This window comes from Helicoverpa zea, chromosome 8 (genome assembly GCF_022581195.2).
Source record: "Helicoverpa zea isolate HzStark_Cry1AcR chromosome 8, ilHelZeax1.1, whole genome shotgun sequence".
Taxonomy (NCBI): Eukaryota; Metazoa; Arthropoda; class Insecta; order Lepidoptera; family Noctuidae; genus Helicoverpa; species Helicoverpa zea.
Window position 1 is genome coordinate 4036360 of NC_061459.1, and position 18571 is coordinate 4054930.

General features: G+C 35.3%; 1 protein-coding gene across 1 annotated transcript; it reads right to left on the bottom strand.

Moving 5' to 3' along the window:
• Positions 1-6002: 6002 nt before the first annotated feature.
• On the bottom strand, positions 6003-12717 carry LOC124632832 (trimethyllysine dioxygenase, mitochondrial). Its single transcript, XM_047167814.1, has 8 exons — positions 12535-12717; positions 11401-11542; positions 10676-10788; positions 10301-10518; positions 8980-9155; positions 7101-7328; positions 6526-6659; positions 6003-6172 (listed from the first exon to the last, which is right to left on the bottom strand). Exons 1-8 carry the CDS (start codon positions 12545-12547, stop codon positions 6036-6038), a joined length of 1161 nt encoding a protein of 386 aa, XP_047023770.1. The 5' UTR covers positions 12548-12717; the 3' UTR covers positions 6003-6035.
• Positions 12718-18571: the final 5854 nt, after the last annotated feature.

Sequence of the window (18571 nt, forward strand, 5' to 3'; positions counted from 1 at the left end):
ATGCTCACATAGTCATCATCGCGAGTTAATAAAGATAAACTGCGAATTCTAGCAGATTGTTGACGCTTTTCTAAATTCTAATAATCATGAGCTTCTTCTAATAAAGATTTAAGCAAAAACATTCTAGCCATCGTTAAAGGTAGGCACTTAATCACTTTAAAACACTTAGAACTTTATTTAAACACTATTTTAAATATAATAGTCTCTAGATCAAGTTGGCAACGGTACCTGAAACAAGATTCTATAAAGGATTTTTCGCGCAGATTTATAACCTCACAAATTTTCACTGACGAAGAAGAGCAAAAATTTACAAATTATACATTACATGGTATGTCCAAGCCTCCCTACCATAGGGAGCATTGGACACTTTTGACTTAGTTTATGAAAAAAAAATCGGTAAAAAAACTTTTAAGTTAAACGGTTTTATCTTATGTGCACTGAAAACTAGAAAATAAAAAATAGTTACTTACCTGTCAACCTACGTAGGTGGTCCCGGTCATATTAGACTAAAATAAAAACGTGGGGCCCATTAACTATTGCTGTAGTACTCTCTTCTAAAGGTATAATAGGTGTGGATTGCATCGACTTACTATAATTGTAACTGGAGATTTTGACAATCAATAATTAATAATAGAAAATACACATACCTTTCATTAGTTTTCTCTTTATAACGATCCGAAACCGCAACAAAATATTTAAGTACTTTTACGAGTGTTTGTTCTTGACAACTCACAGAAATGACAGATAGTCTATGGATGAACACCGTTACCAGTCGGTTACGTAAACTACCCAATAAAAAAAAACAAAACTATGATCAGAAATCAGAATAAAAGGACCCCCCTTTTATTCTGATTTGATCATGTCTCCCAACTGCCCATCTCTCCCCTACCTCCCCTATAGATAGACAGATTTTGACAGATCTGTCAAAATCTCGACTTTGATTTAGTTCAACTTGTCAACACGCTCGATAGTGTAGCGCTAGTGTAGTTTGACAATGTCAATCACGAAACTTTAAGGTAGAATTCCGTGGGTCGCGATTGTCGCAGCCGCGCGCGACAAAAGTCAACCTATGAAAATGTATGGCACCGCTGCCGAGGGCTGCGACAGTCGCGCGCGGACGACGAATTTCGTGAGCCGCTCGCGGCCGTACGCTTCTCAACATGGTCTAGCGCTTAATAACATCTATAGAATTTTAGTAAAACCAGAATTAAATTTTTGACAATGCCGCGAGCAGCTTACGAAATTCGTCGGCCGCGCGCGACTGTCACGGGCCTCGACAACGGTGCCATACATTTTCATAGGTTGACTATTGTCGCGTCCACGGAATTCTACCTTTAGATCGAAGTCGAAGTGAGAGTGATGTCGAAGTGAGTTGTGATATTTTATAGAATCGACATGCTGTACGTACATTTTGTATCCAAAGAATAACACAAAAAACGCGAACACAACAACATTACAACGACAGTTAATTTCCTCACGCAAAACTGGAAGCGCCCAAACATTTAACTTTATTTGGGTTACATACAAACTGTTCACAAAGACGTAATCCCGTCAATGACGACACTTAATATCCTGTTGGGAAGACGCCCTGAAACTTGGATTTTACTTACAATACTGCCAAATAAACTTCACACCTCTCTTCCGCGAAAAGAAAATTTTAGGAAGAAACATAAGGCTTTGTCCCATTTAATTGTTTTTAAATGTAATGTCTTATGGGCTATTTTTGCTGGGAAAAGCTTCCTATTCCGAAGTAATATAGAGGTGACAGACGCGTGTAGACGTCGGCAAAAGGATCATAACTAAAACGAAGAAAGAAGAAGGAATCTATACTAATATTATAAAGAGGAAAACTTTGTTTGTTTGTTTGTTTGGTTGTAATGGATAAACTCAAAAACTACTGGAAAGTTTTTAAAAATTCTTTCACCATTAAGAAGCTATATTATCTGCGAGTAACATAGGCTATATTTTATCCCGGTGCGGGCAGTAGCTCCCACGGGACGCGGGTGAAACCGCGGGAAAACGGCTAGTCTTGCATAAAATCGTAATAAAATACATGTATGCCACTTAGATTTTTTAGTGTAATATAAAATACGATTATATTCAGACGAATTCACACTATCTAAAACTTTATAAGAATTTTAATAATGAACACTTTTTCGCAGTAATTTTTATTTTTATATTCAATCATTTTTTAAATTCTAATTTTCAAATTCATCTTTTGTTAAAGTTTACTTTATATAGTCCTATCTAGTATTTTTATCAATCAAAGAGCCAAATTATAATTTTTGTTGGATTTTTTCCCAACCATGACATTACCCTCTACGACTACACCCCACGCCAAAAAAAGTACTAACACAAATGAGAGTCAAAAAAACGGAATCCCACGTAATTCGCTTGCTTGCATAACACCTGAACAAAAAACTAAAAAGAACAAAAGGCCTCAACAATCTTATAAAAAGTTAATCTTCTTTTAAAGCTTGTATTTTACTCTGAAGCATTCTCACCGGGATTCATTTAATCTGCTACTGGTCTCCTACGTAATAACCAGGTGAATGAAAGTGGATCTGCATTCCTGTAGTGCTGAATGCTATCGCTGGCTCAATCATTTACTTTGAACGATATAAATGTACCTATTTATTTCTTTGATGAATTGCGACTTGAGTGGAAATGTTTTTTTAATGATAGTGATGTTTATGAGATGCATTTTGAGGTTATAGTCGTGATGGCCTAGTGGGTAAAGGACCAACCTCTCAAGTATGAGGGCGCGGGTTCGATCCCAGGTCAGGCAAGTACCAATGCAACTTTTCTAAGTTTGTATGTACTTTCTAAGTATATCTTAGACACCATTGACTGTGTTTCGGATGGCACGTTAAACTGTAGGTCCCGGCTGTCATTGAAAATCCTTGGCAGTCGTTACGGGTAGTCAGTAGCCAGTAAGTCTGACACCAGTCTAACCAAGGGGTATCGGGTTGCCCGGGTAACTGGGTTGAGGAGGTCAGATAGGCAGTCGCTTCTCGTAAAGCACTGGTACTCAGCTGAATCCGGTTAGACTGGAAGCCGACCCCAACATGATTGGGAAAAAGGCTCGAAGGATGATGATGATTTTGAGGTTATAGCCTGTTTGGATGTAAGTCTCTAAACTCATTCGTTCATTTACTACTTTTTCCCAATTTTAAAGAATTTTCTCTGGGAATCTCGTGGTTATGTGACAGTGTCACTGGTTTATAAGTGAAAAAAATAAATATGTATTATAAATGTTTCGATAACAAAAGTACATATATATAACAAATAAAGATTTTATTATAAGGTTAAGCAACAAGTAATACGGGCCGGATCATAAGATAGCTATTACAAAAACGTGAATTCCAGTTATAACTAGTTCAAAATACAGTAGAGTCAAATAAATTATTCTTCCGATATGGCCTACCACACTGAATTCAACAATATTCCCCAGGTTTGGTACGAATCAATCATTTGGCCATATCTTACTTTCGCACCGGAGCCGAAAGTATTAAGATGAATGAAGTCCCAAAGTGATTCATCATGACAAACTATGTAGTGAGAGCTCTGTTCAAAGTTCAGATGATAGGAAGACAAAATACAACAATGATTTATTTATTTATTTTTAGCCTATAATGTCCCACTGCTGGGCAAAGGCCTCCCCATCTTGCTTCCACACTTCTCGATCTTTCGACCGAGTACACAATAAAGATACATGTTAAATAACATTTATTCGATCTTATTTATATATCTTATTTATAGATCTTATTTTACTCTCTCTTTTACTTTGCCCTGCACGTTTGAAATAATATTTTTCATTACCTTTTTTATGAAGTCTTCAAATTATTTCCTATCTCACTATGCCGACTGCACCAGGAAGGACAGTCAAACTTTTACTAATAGAAATCCATCTCTTGTTCTCCCTGGAACCCTTTGAATTTGGCGTTGACAGACAAGAGACCTCTATTAAATACCATAATAATTAAACAAAATATAAATTCTGCCATTAACAGTACAACAAAAGCCGCGACTGTCTCAATTTAACTTAATTTTGACTTCATTTTACTCAAATGATACTTTAAGACCTCAACATTTTAATGGACATTAATTAAATTTATATGTCGTTGAGTTGAAAATCGCGTTCGTTTATAATCAGTTAAGTGTGCACTTGATTTTACTTCGTATTTTATAATTTAAACAAACAAAAAGTTAACAGATTTAAAAATAAATAGACATGACCGTCTAGACTGAATTCTGACATAAGTGACGTTTTAAATCAAAATAGCGTCTTTTGTGATTCTTGACGTTGATGTGCATAAAGAACCTGATACTCTTTCTTTCTCTTAAATATTAAATTATAGCAATATTATAACCAAAATTAAATTAAAATCGTTAAACACAAAGAACCCTGAAATACAAAGGGTTGAAAGGAATATGAATGAGGCCTTTATATTTCCTCCACGGCAAGAGTTATTTATGATTTAAAAAAGAGTGTAAACAAGCTTAAGCAATAACCTCATACAGACCGGCAGAAAACAAGAATTGTAGAAAATTTTCAGGCCCCACATATGATTTTGGAAAACGTACATGATTTTTATAGCCCAAAAAATTAAGGAACCTATTTTCATAAATACTAACCAATATGAAAAACACACATTCTTCATTTTCATATTCTTAGAAATTGTGTCCTTTTTAAAGGACAAATAAAAACAGTGGAACCTTTATGCAAACTCCTTTTTAAGTGTACTGGCGTGTAAAACATTGTATGTGACAGGGCCGACAGGGGACAGTTTGTATTTAAATATCAGTATGATGATGTAAATGTTATTGGCGTTTTGAGTGCTTCAGCCCCCGATGTGTCGGACTTAATGAGATAATATTGGCTGACATGAATATTGTTTACGTTTTTCCGTGTTGTACCTAGTTAATGGGTTGAAATGTCGGATATTGTTTGTATGAAGTATGACGGAAGTGATAAAATTATCGTATATTTGACACCATCTTAAATTACGCCCATTTATATTTCAAGACTTCATAACTGCACTTGATTGTTACAGCCTTTTTATCGTCCCACTGCTGGGCACAGGCCTCCTCTCACATGGAGAAGGATTGAGCATTAATCACCACGCTTGCTCAATGCGGGTTGGTGATTTCAGACTTTATAGTCCAGGTTTCCTCAAGATGTTTTCCTTCACCTTTTTATCAGCCATTGGTGTCTAAGTATACTTAGAAAGTACATACAAACTTAGAAAAGTTGCATTGGTACTTGCCTGACCCTGGAATCGAACCCACACCCTCATACTCGAAAGGTTGGTTCTTTACCCACTAGGCCACAACGACTTTAACATAACTGCACCATAACTGCACTAAAATATGTAAATTAAAAACATATTTATGTAACATCAGCCTCTTAATCCTCGTATTCCCAAACTGATACAAAACTAATTAAAGATCTAATTTTTGAACTCAGCCGAAAACCAATTAATCATTTACCAAAGGCAGTTAGCTTATCCACAAAAATGATACCAAAACAAACATAAAAGTAGGGAAACACGAAGCAATTACAGCGTCGTAGTTTTCATGAATATTCAGTTCTAGATGAAAATTTGAAAGACCTACAGGCTCCGGCTTCGTTTATTGTTCAGCACTTAGCATCATTTGTATGCAAAAATTAAAATTCAACGTTTTGTGTTAACTTTTAGAAGGTCAAGTTAAGAAAACAATGGAACGGGAGCGATGAGATAAGGTCTGAAGAATGATTTCGTTTTCTTGTTGCTTTAGTACCTAAGAGACATTTTAATGAAAGCGCTCTTTACTTTCTAAGAAGAGAAATCTGAAGTGTTCAAAGCCTGGAATCTACATTTTTTGTATGGCATAAAAAAGGGCGTGGAGGGTGTTTGTATTGATCACTATCCACCTTAGACAATTTTTTATAGTGTCAACTTGTATCAAAAATATGTATTGTAACAAATGGTTGGAGAAATAAATGAAAAAAATTACTCTAGTGTTGATTTCATTTATTAATAACTTAAATTTCAGTGAATGAGACCCAAACTCCGAGCTCGGTCCAGCCAATCAGAGCGCGCGACGTAGCTGCCACAGAGGACTCGACTGCCAGAGAAACCGGTTCTACCATGTAGTACCCTGAAGTTATCCATTATCATCACGGTCCCTGAAAACCAAAGATTGTTTCTGTAATCTGACAAACTATCTATGTCAAAAAGTTTCTTAACACTAGTTTAATGAAGTGTGTCATTTGAAACTATGTATACGGACGGGTAAGACTCTGCTTGTAGGCATACATAAATACGACTAGTAACAAAAAGGAATCCATATTTTTTTATTTAATTTAACAATGATAAAAGGCATTCGTCATTCATTATAATATTATTATTGTTGAGTTCGCTATGTTTTTCAGCTGACGAGGCATAAGTAGAACAAAGGTGTAGAACGAAGAAAGGTTTTAGAACAAGTTTTCACCGGGTACAAAACCTTTACCAATAGTCGCTTGTCGATCTTACTTACCAGGTTTCAATTTGAATCTCCACTGGTTGCTGGGATCTTGATAATACTTCGATAGGTTTCTCAAAGATCGGTAATAAGACCTGCATTCTTCACTGTTTTTAAAAGCCATTGCTGCTCGATCGTATACGTTAAACCTGAAAAACATAAGAATCATTTTAAATTACGATCAAAAATAGTAAAGCTATAAGAACGAAGTCTATTTTATAAAACTATATAGGTAAGCGTCCGATGCACTGCGCAATACAAAAGATGAAATCTTTTATACTAAAACGATCTGACTTTTTAAAGAACGAATTTATCTTGTTGGATTTTGATTTTTAGCCGAAAAATGTGTTTCTAGTTGGCAGAATAATTTTAAATGATCAGATTACAATAGAGACGAGAGATAAGCTACACTAATATTTTTGATTTTTTGAAATCTCAAAAACAAATTTTCACATTTTATTTTTATTATCATAATTATTCACTAAAATATAGTTATTTTGTTCTATGTAAACCGTAGGTACCTAATTTGGAACAACGGACTACTAAAGATGGGTGTCACCTGGGTTTTCCAAATCAAAAGAGGTATGTACCTAATTTGTTGAAGTTCCTGAGTCTCACTGTCAATTCTTATGACAGGAGCGGAGTAAGTATGATGATGTCCTTCTTCTATGTATTCTGCTTCCAAGTTGAAAGTGGAAAGGAACTTGAAGTCTTCTGGATACTCCTTCTTTAATTCAAGAGCACCGTAGAAACCGTCCACTAGTATTGTTTCACCTCCTGTCCCATTTTTATGTTCAAGACAGTGTAATATTTGTAGACTGAAACATAAAAAAAACATATAGGAATTTAGAATCTATTCAAAGATATACAAATTGGAATATTCTACAGTTTTTGTCAATACAAACGTAAACCGAAAAAAAAACGAATATATCTCATCGTATGTTTTATAATATTTAATATCTAGAATTCATGGTATTAAAGATACGACTCTATTATAGTATTTTAATAATCCTCACAGTTAACGCGATATAAATGTGAAACGAAATTAAATAATTTCCACTCCATAACCCACATTCGCCTATTCATATAACATTTCTATTCAAACTCAACGCAGACGTCTGATAGTATCTCCGTAACAAATTGTCTTCAACCCAATTAAACTAAAGTCACATAAAACATTTCTATTTTGGGAGGTTTCATCAAAATCAAAATTGTTGGAAATACGAAACAAACGGAATCAAAGATCCTAAAAGTCAAGCGATGTATGTGGGACGATGTCCTCCAAGAATTCCTTTAACCTTTACACAATTGGGACGAGACGTTCGTGGTAAAGAGACCGCCATTACTCCGCCACAAAGTACTGTGACGGGGTCGGAAGCCCAATGCTTGAATTGCTAAACAGAATTTGAAAGCGACCAACAAACGAAACCTTTTTCAAATACTCCGAAATAATAATGACGGACTGAAGTGAGGCTCAAATAGGCCTCTGCCAAAAATAACTAGCTTCATTACAATAATAATCATGTTTTCTTTAGACATTTGTTGCTTTCACAATTTGAATGCGAATTTCGTTTCACGCTTGAATTAATTGGCGACGAACTCGGTTGACAAACAGTTCGGGTAGCCACTTAACGAAATTGATTTTCAAGTAATTGTCATAATACTTTTTTCGTGTTTTTTGTTATAAATCTTTTTCACGAATGATTTATAATGTTCGAACAATAAATTGTTATTAATTGTTACGCAATACAAGGAAGGAAAGAAGATTTATTAATAAATTGGTATTCATAAAAATCGGAAGAGGGTATTGTCCGCTTTTGAATACCTTTAGCGGTCACGGAAGAAATTGATTGGTATTTTTTCCGAAATGAAAATATTTATGAAAAGAAGAAGATATTTTCGACATTTTGTAATAAGCACTTCTTGAATTATTATATGAAATGATTCTTTATTATTATATATGTATAGATAGATAGCAATTATATTAGCATAACTACATATTATACTAGCTAATAATATTGACAACCCCGAACTTCTTTCAAAAATGTGTATTAATGTTCCAGCGATAGTGACACGACATTATAAACCGATCCATCTACCAATAGCATCATCAAATTATAGACAGAATAGCTTTGTGTGGCGAGCAGGAAAGTCACTTAACATATCATGTAAATTACATGACATTGATATCTTTAATGCTAACCATGCGACAGTGAGAAGGGTGTTGAGCCGTGATTTCTTTAAAAAATATCCAACTTGATTGTATTGGATGATTGAACTTCGTAGTTGTGTATTATTGTGTAATTCAATACTTTCATGTCTGGACACGATATAAGTATCATGTATACAATAGTTTAAAAGTGGGGACCTATGATTGGCTGCATGTTACATAAATAGTTTTATAATTATTAAATGTTACTGCTGTTGGTACCCCACATATTAAATAAATAAATAAATAATCATATTTACCCAGCAGCTTCAGTGAAGTACGTGTTATCATTATGAGCGGCTAAAGGCAGGTTGGTATACGCCGTGTCAGCGTGGTCAGCTCTCGTGGTGAACTGCCACATTCCTCCGAAAATCGTGTGCTGAACACCTCCGAGAAGCTTGCACACTACCTCTGTCTCTTCTAGAGATGCACCGACCTGGAAATAGAGATGTAAAATGAATAGATGAGTATGAATAACCACTTCACTGTCCACGATGCAGACACAATAGTTAATCAATCTGCCAGCGGTTTCACCCGCATCCCGTGGGAACCTCTGCATAAACCCTGATAAAAAGTAGCCTATAGCCTTCCTCGATAAGTGGGCTATCTAACACTGAAAGAATTTTCAAATCGGACCAGTAGTTCCTGAGATTAGTGCTTTCAAGCAAACAAAGAAACAATCTCTTCAGCTTTAATATATTAGTATAGATGACACATTTGACAGGGAAGTTATAAATTGTTAATTAACTGCAAGGACATATTTGTTCCTATAAAACCATTTGAATTTGGTAGGGTCCAGTAAAATATAAAGATGTATGTACCTATATACATAACCAGCATAAAGTAAAATGCAACAATGCGACTAAAATGGTTTCCATATATTACATAACTAGCTTTTGCCCGCGACTTCGTTCACGTGGAATAGTGACTTCCGGCAGATTTTTGGTTTTACCCACATAGTTCCCGATCTCGCGGGATTTTTGAGAAGTTCCCGCTCCCGCAGGATGAATTAAAACAATAACATGAACCGAACACGTGTAATGACACCATTGCGCGATTAACGCCATCTATCTACGGAGCATAGGAACAGCTCGACATTTGACCAATAGATGGCACTGTATGTCCGTAATAAATTTTATTTTTAATTTTTATTTTTTGTAATAAAAACTATCCTATGTCCTTTCTCAAGTTTCAAACTATGTCTGTACCAAATTTCACACAAATCGGTTCAGTAGTTTAGGCGTGAAGAAAAGACAGACAGACAGACAGAAAGACAGACAGACAGACAGACAGAGTTACTTTCGCATTTATAATATTAGTTTGGATTCAGCGTACTTACTTCTTTACCTGACAAACTTCTGCCCAAAAAGTCATGTCATTTAAATATAATTAATCTAAGGTAATTTATCTTTTGCACAATATTGTTAAAAACCAATTAATATTTCTCTCATACCCTAAAATAGGTAGACAAATTCCCCTTCAATTAACCGTCCGCTAACAAGACCGCATTGAATGACATTTCTAATTAACACCAACGATACAATTACTTATGAAATCGGCAAAATTAAATTGAATGGTTACCCCTTCTACCAACGCGACGCCATAGTCGAGTAGTGACTGAAACACGTGCTTCGCCCCGTCCACAGATTTAAGAAACTTCTCCATAGGTACAGCCGATATTTTGTCGTGTATGTTCCCATGCCATAGTATCGGTTTGAGTCGCCGACTTTCTTTCCATGTTTTATAGTCGAATTCATATAGGAATTCCGCTGCGTATGTTGATTTGTGGTTGTCGCTCCCTGTAATTCATTAAACGATTCTATTTTACGTTATCTGATTCAGCTGCATAACGTGAGGGACTTCAAAAAAACCTTTGCCTGAATTTTAAGAAAATTTCAAGAAATATTACTTTTGATGATTTTATTATTAGATTGTCGATATATGTTTAAAACTTACACACAACATCAATCTTCTTTCTATCAAATTCGAAACTAAGAATCGTCGCATCAGGAATGTCTAGTATATGATGAGCTCTCTGGAACGTATCTGAGTGGTAGCAAGACGAACACCTGAAACGTTCCTCAGTTTACATTAATAAGACGAGGCCAGGCAAGTACACGCACCCTTTCGTGGTACAAATAAACGAATTTACTTGAAATTGGATAGAATTCTCTTTGGAAACCTTCCTCGGGGAGTTTGTTGTCTCGATGTTTGCACAACACTACTACAGTACTAAAAGCCCTCAATGAGAGGGTTGGTGCTTGAAATAAATTCATTAGGGAACCTATTGCGATTTTAGGTTTGGCTGTTTGCTTGAATATTTAATTATGACAATCAATTCAAGTGTTTGTTGGTCGACATCTTTGAGACAAAAAGAATGGCAAACCATTTTCGAGCATACAATGTTGTTGTTCAATAAACAACTTTAACTGAATAACTTAGGTTGATTTTATGCTACACTGGAGCTTCATCATCATATCAGCCAATTGCCGTTCACTGCTGACCGTAGGCCTCTCCCAACGAACGCCAACCATCCCGCTTATGACGGTTACATTACTTTTAATTTATCATTAATCCAATCAGCCATTCCAAATTGTAGTGGATGTTTTAAATTAGTAGGTATTCATCAGATAAAAACTATTTCCTTTCCACAAATACTCGTTAATCGATTTCACTAATACCTGCAATGGTCTCTAAGCCAACAGTCCTCAAATCTGATAGACTTGCCGTCTGCAAAGAGTACGTCGAGAGCTCTGTCCACTGCGCTCGCGCTTTCTATAGGCACTATGCAAATACCACTTACTTCATCCATCCATTCGATAGCTGGAAGATTCAACCAATTTAATTTTGTAGCTAACACCCGGCGATGTTTAAAGCACTAGCTTTTAAATTGAAATGAGAAGTATTAGAGGCTATACGATACTTGTGATCACAATCTTATAAATTAAGTTCTTGAAGATGAATATCGACATGGTGTATGGCATGGTTTAAGATCATTTTTTTTAACAATAAGTACATAGGTAGAGCAATTTTCGTATATTTACAAAAGTAAAAAAATATTAACAAATGAATCTCACTAATTTCGCTAAAAAAAAGAAAATACTGAATAAGTAAAATAAACATTATTGCTTGGCTACATTAAATGGGAATCGGATTCATTTTCATTGTAACTGTTGGAATGAACCAACGTAATGGTTTTTTTATTCACAACAATTGAATGCGAATCAATTAATGGATAGTGATTAAAATAAAATACTATCACTTTGTACTTTATTTTAAATGCTAGCTGTGTAAATAAAGGGATTTTAAAACGAGTATTATCTGTTTATCGTGCAATACACGGCATGGCTATTTGAAGTTATTCACGTTTGGGAATTTTATTTTGATCATATTGAATGTTATTTTCCATATTGGACATAACTACCACTATAACATTAAAAATCCGAAATATTAATAATTGCAAACAGCCAGATTGTACACATTTAAACATATTTGATATTACATATCGAAATATATACATTATTTCGTTTATCTTTATTTTGAAACTATGATAACTATATACTATGTATCTATTTTTTTCTTCTTGTCTGTATTCTGTGTGTGTACATAAACTATTAAATAAATTAAAAAAAAAATAATAATAACATTTAAATTAAATAGTATCGGGACTTAAGCCTGAACTCGGTCAGTAATATACCGGCTTCAACTAAATGTAACCAGTTGTATCAACAATTAAATTAATTGAATGAGTTTTAAAACTCAAAAATTATTATAAACTACATGTACATAACATAAAAAGCAATAAAAATACGTACGTTTATTCGCCATAATGATTCCTTTTACAAACAATTTACCACACTATAAAATACACTAACCACATCGGAGTCTAAGTGATAACTAAAACATAAACGGCTCTCATTGGCTGTTATCATTCACAGTTACCCGGATGGTCAAAGTTGAACGACTACTATCTCTAAGATAGCATAACTGTAGTTATTAAATTCTTGTCATTGTGTGCTTACATCATATAGGTTTTGATAAAGAAAACTTTAGATTATAATAAGTTAATGATGTAATACGTCATTTACCTTCTCTTTTGTGTCGGTTTAAATATATATTAAGTTGTGCTGGATAACCTTGTTCGTTTGCTTCTGTCTGATCCACCATCATCTGCCTAGCATTTTTCTAACTATGTTGGGGTAAGCTGAGTTACCAGTACGTGTAGAATATCGATCTTTTTCTTTCTCTTTGATCCGATGGATATAAAATTACTCTTGGAGATTTGTTTTGTTTGGTACCCTTAAGATGGAAACAGATTACTCTTTGTCTGAGTATGGAATGTATTTTCTTCGCGTGTAACGGCCGATGGAACCTTGTTGTAAATATGTGCCATATTTTTTATATGAGTCAAAATCTAAATGACAAACACTTACCTATGTAATAAACTTACATAATAAAGGAACAAATTACAACTCAAATAGTAATAAATGGTTTCCACGTAACACCCCCAGGGAGTATAACACGTTGAACGATATGTGTCTAATTGATTTCGATACTATATAATTCATTTGTACCACACTCTACCGGCTGTTTACTATTCCAGATAAGGTTGGAGATGTACAATTTATTTAAAATAGAGTTTCTAAAATTGTTTGTTATTTGAATAAGGTGAAAATGTTTTTAACTGAAGAATATCTTTTTTGGTATGTGTCGGTTCAAATGCCAAAATACATGTTTCCGGATTCGAACTTTGGACCTTATACCCACTATCTCAGTTTAAAACATAAACGCCAACATGCGTACGGACAAGCATATCACAGGCTAATATTAAAACAAAGTCACATATCAACAACTCAACATACTTTTGATCAACAAATAGATTAGAAAAATTAACAGAAGTAATATTAATTTAAATTACATGGAACAAAATACAAACCTAGAATAGCTAAATCAAATCAAATCATCTTTATTCTCAGGCATCAAAGGCCCATAGATAAATACCTTAAAACTAGCATACATATGATATACAAAATTGTTAGTAAATAAAAACTTAAAACTATGTTAGTAGCACTTCACTTATGCACTATGTTACTGTGCGGTCCTGTGGCACTTGTCCGCGGAAGCGACGGAACACCACGTCCTGTGGCCAGAAGTTTTCGTCCAACACGAGGTGCAGGAAACACGTCGGCACTCGCACCACGAACGCCTTGAAATTGACGTTATGGCGCGACTCCAGCAGCTGCACTCTCGGGGCGTACTTCAGCTTCTGACGCACGTACTCCATGATGTCCTCCGCCTTAGTAGTGTAGTGTAGGCGAGAGATGTACACCGGGGTGTTCGGTTTGGCGGCACGAATTTTGATGTTTGGCTCAATAGGAGCCGTGCCGCAACGATTCTTGTTGGTTCGCTGACGGCGCTTCCTCCTTTGCACCGTAACGAACTCCTCACAGTAAGCTAAGTTCATCCAGTACTTTGTAACTATAGCTATGTAAAGCGTACTTCTCACATTTAAACAAGCGTGCTCACAAAACCTTTCCTCATCACCTCGCGCTTTGATCCCGAGTCATTACAATTTTTTTAGAGTTATTACAATTTATTAACATAATTAGTTTCTATTCGACGTCACTTCCATTGCTCGAAGTTCTGTGTTTTGTGACGAGTAATGAGACTCTGACTTGTGTAATAACAACGTGATTTCCTGTTCGTTATGAATATTAATTTTATAACATCTTAAAATTATGGTAACTATGTACATATAAATATTAGTTAAATTAATTTTCCACCGAAGCACTGAGGCCTACTGTTACTGGCGATATTTGGCCCGATGGTAAGTATATTTAAAGTAAATTTTACCTACACAAGTGAATCCAATCAAACTTTATTCCATACCATTCGTCTCCATACTGGTTTAGGTGTATAGATTTAAATACAAAAACAATAGGTACTTAAAATATGTCCCAAGATACTTAGAATCCAGATTTCTTATTCATTCTATTCGTCAAACCGACAGTCGGAAACACGATACCGCTAAGCACTTAGAATCAGCTATATCCTTTATTCTATCCCTACCAACCGCCAACCATTTACCGAGGCACGTTTTACTTTCTATCCTTTTTTTAATGGTAAACTCAAACTCAAACTCAAATTTTTTTATTTCAAATAGGCCTATGAAGGCTCTTTCGAAACGTCAAAGTTAGGTGCACGGTTCCAAAGAGTTGGTCTCATGGAGAAGAACCGGCAAGAAACTCCATGGACACTCTTTTTAAAAGAAAATAAAACTTGGTAATTCCTTTTCATTTGTTATGTATCACCATCATTATCTCCCGATCCTTTTCCCAACTATGTTGAGGTCGGTTTCAAGTCTAACCGGGATTCAACTGAGTACCATTCATTTCATGTGTTATGTATGGGTACCTATTAACATTAAGAAGTAATAAGTTTCACAGTATTAACATTATCAGTGCTTTTTATTCTACGTACTGGGGACGGACTTTTCATAGATAAGTGATAAGCACTGCGTGCATTGATAAATATTTTGTGGTTTTCTGCGGTATATTTTTACTTTCTTTTTACAAAAGTAAAGCTAGATAAATGTTCACCTAACGTAGTAAGCGATAAAGGAGGATGAGCGCCGATTCTGTCCACCTACCGCACTAAATCATTTATAAGATCTAGGACAATCTAAGGTTCGTTTAAGATAGATTGATAGCGTTTAGGATATATCCTAGCCTACCTAAGATATGTTCAGTCTTGAAGCTTTTATCCGATGGTAGACCTGAAAAAAATATTGGCCTATTGAAAGAACAATGCAATAAATTATTAAAACAATCCTTAAACTTGTTTGGCCTTACTACAAAAACTTAAACACCTGATTTACACGTGTCTAAAAAAATTGTGGCTGCAAAATGAACCATATGTCAACGTCATAATTTGACATTTTTTTAGACAAGACTTAAACTGACGTTTAAAAGTTTTTGTGGTAAGTCGGTTATGTTCCTAAAGTTTGCCATTGGCTTACCTGACTTACAGCCAGTTTCTTCATCAAAAGTTAAAGCCAAAGTAAAAGTCAAAGTAATGTCTAAAGTTAAAGTAACGGTTAAATTCAATTTTTCTATGAATTTTGCTGTCACTTTAGCCTTGAAAAAACAAATTTGACCGTTACTTTAACTTTAGACATTACTTTAACTTTAACTTTTGATGAAAAAACTGGCCGTAAATGTTGCATATTTCCGTTCCTGCATACTTAAATTAATGACATCCCCAAACTCTGACTTTTTAATCCAATATTTTTGACGACATAGCTGGCAAACAAAAACTGAAAAAAGTGCCACCGAAACCGATTTTCATTTTGCTAAGCGCATTCTCGGCAGCGGTGAATTACAAGATACGTAGGATTTTTTATTTTTTTCCCATGGTTTCTTCTCAAAATATCGTTACGGAATATACATATTAAGTTGTATGAAACATCGTGGTTGATGCGATGTTTCATACAATGACATTATCTACCTATTGCATACAAAGTTACACAATAGTTATGTATTTATAAAAATTCGCCTCTTTAATGATATAGATAATGTAATCTTCCTACCATTGTTTTTAAGAAAAATATCTGTATGGCTCAAAGAACCAACAAAATATAAGTCTCTCATGCCCGTTTTCACCAACGACCTCTTACCGTTTCCCTATCTAAATGCTACTTTTAGTAAGGATCCCTCCCAATTTGACACCTACCTAAATTCATTTTCACCACACTTGTACATGGATCCCTTAAGTAAGTGACAGATTACTAGTTCTACAAACGATAATGCAAAGTCGATATTTTATCGATAAAATGATTTTTCTGTACTTCTTAAGAAATAAACGTCTATCGAGTATATATTACTAAAGCCTGTGAGTTTTTTTTCTTGTGATGTTATTTTAATTTAACTTAAACTACATTACGCTATGTTTTATGCAATAAAACAGTAAAGAGGTTTTCTATAGGTGAATTTTTACCTATGTCATTCGCGCGTTTGTCAAATTGACTGATGTGTATGTGTACATAGAGTGAGGTTAATTTTGGGTTTATTATTGTTGAATAGATAAGTTTATTTTGGCAGAGAAGAGAAAACGAGGATAAACCTTTCTTGCAGAAGAAAAAGACAAGCTAGTGAAATTGCTGACGTCTCATAGAGACACAATATTAAATAAAAAACGGATGGGACCACGAACGAAGCCAAAAACAAAGCTTGGATCCAGTCACAAATAGTTTTAATGCGATAGGAACCCTTTACAGGTAAATGTGAATAATATCTGTGTATAATAATATAGTGTATTAAGATATTGCCGTACAACTGTGTTCCTTGTTTTACTGTCGGCTTCATTGTATTTTTGTTCTCCATGAGTTGATGGATTTAAGTATGGGTTTAAAATTATATATTTATTTAGTTTCAGGTGGTGCGAGAAATTGGAAAGACGTGTAAAAACATGCTGCGCCCAGCCCACCTCAAATTGAATTGGTGCAGGAGGATGATGATAATGTTTGGTACATCATATGAGGACTAATATTAAAATATTTGTTTACTATCTTTGTTTTAATTTACATAATTTATTATGTTCAATGTTAGCCTACTTCTTACCTCCAGAGGGTATCCCCTATCACCTAGGAGATAGGCTCCTCCATATTCACCATTTTCGAATCATTGGTATCTACTGCAGTTTTGGTATTTAAGGCCTATTCAAACCTGAGCGATATTCGCTGCCGCTGTGGGTAGAGGTAGATACCGCGCCGGTTTCGCTCAGGTATTTATTATCAAGTATAGTTACCGGCACGGATATTGAGCTCTCGGCGGAAGAGTGGGGATCGCTTTGCGCACTGTACACAAGGCAATAAACCAATAAATGGCTTCTGCGCAGGTGAAGGTCAGGGCTCAATATCCGTGCCGATAACTATACCGCGGCTAGAGCGACCTGAGCGATATCCACTGCCGCTGTGGGTAGAAGTACATACCGTGCGGCAGCAGCGGCATGCATCCCGAACATCAACAGTAATATTAACGCATACCCACTGGGTTTTCTCTGTCGCAGGTGGTAGCGAATACCGCTTAGGTCTGAACAGTCATATTACCGCATAGCCGCATACCCACAGGGTTTTCTCTGCCGTAGACGGTAGCGAATACCGCTTAGGTCTGAATAGGCCTATAGTTGTCCCGGCCACCGCGAAACTACATCAGTGATTACCAGATTTGCATCTGTTATGGTCTGTATATTTATGGACATGCAGGACTTCCTATTTTTGAATAATTCAGCGACATCACGACCTAGCAAGTGCATTCATAGCAAGTGATAACCTATAATCTTATAAAAAAGTCATGATCATCGTACTTTTTTCTCAGACATCTGCTCTTTCACGTAAGATAGGTACGTGGTCTTCTAATGATTATTATTTTACATATCCACAACCTCCACAGTCCACAGCTTCTAAAATTTCTAAAAGTTTACGTTTCATTTTTTTTTTGCTTTTTAAACATGGTATTTTTGGTGTTACATAACATATAAAGGTACATTTCACTATCCATCGCCAGAAACGGTTCAAAATATGTTTGTATTCTGTAATGATAATGATAGGAGTTGTTTAAGCAGGCATCAATCGGGCTCCCAAGTTTAAGTGAAATTTTTAGGTTAAAATTGACACCTAGGCTTTGGTGAAAATCAAATTCTTATTAAGTGTTCCGTAAATGCTCCCTAAATTTAGGTATTCGTTGGTGAAAACGGGCATCAAAGTACCTACATAACAACAAAGTCAGACGCAACGACATAAGTCGCAGAGACATGTGTAATGAACTAGCGCTTGGCCCAGCATTTAAATTGTAA

Bases quoted from the DNA above. Each gene is read 5' to 3' on its own strand.
- LOC124632832 (XM_047167814.1), bottom strand. The intron at 10,519-10,675 runs GTAAGTTTTAAA...AATGAATTACAG, and splicing joins AAAGAAGATTGATGTTGTGT to GGAGCGACAACCACAAATCA. The intron at 6,173-6,525 runs GTAAGTAAGATC...TTTGGTTTTCAG, and splicing joins GAGATTCAAATTGAAACCTG to GGACCGTGATGATAATGGAT.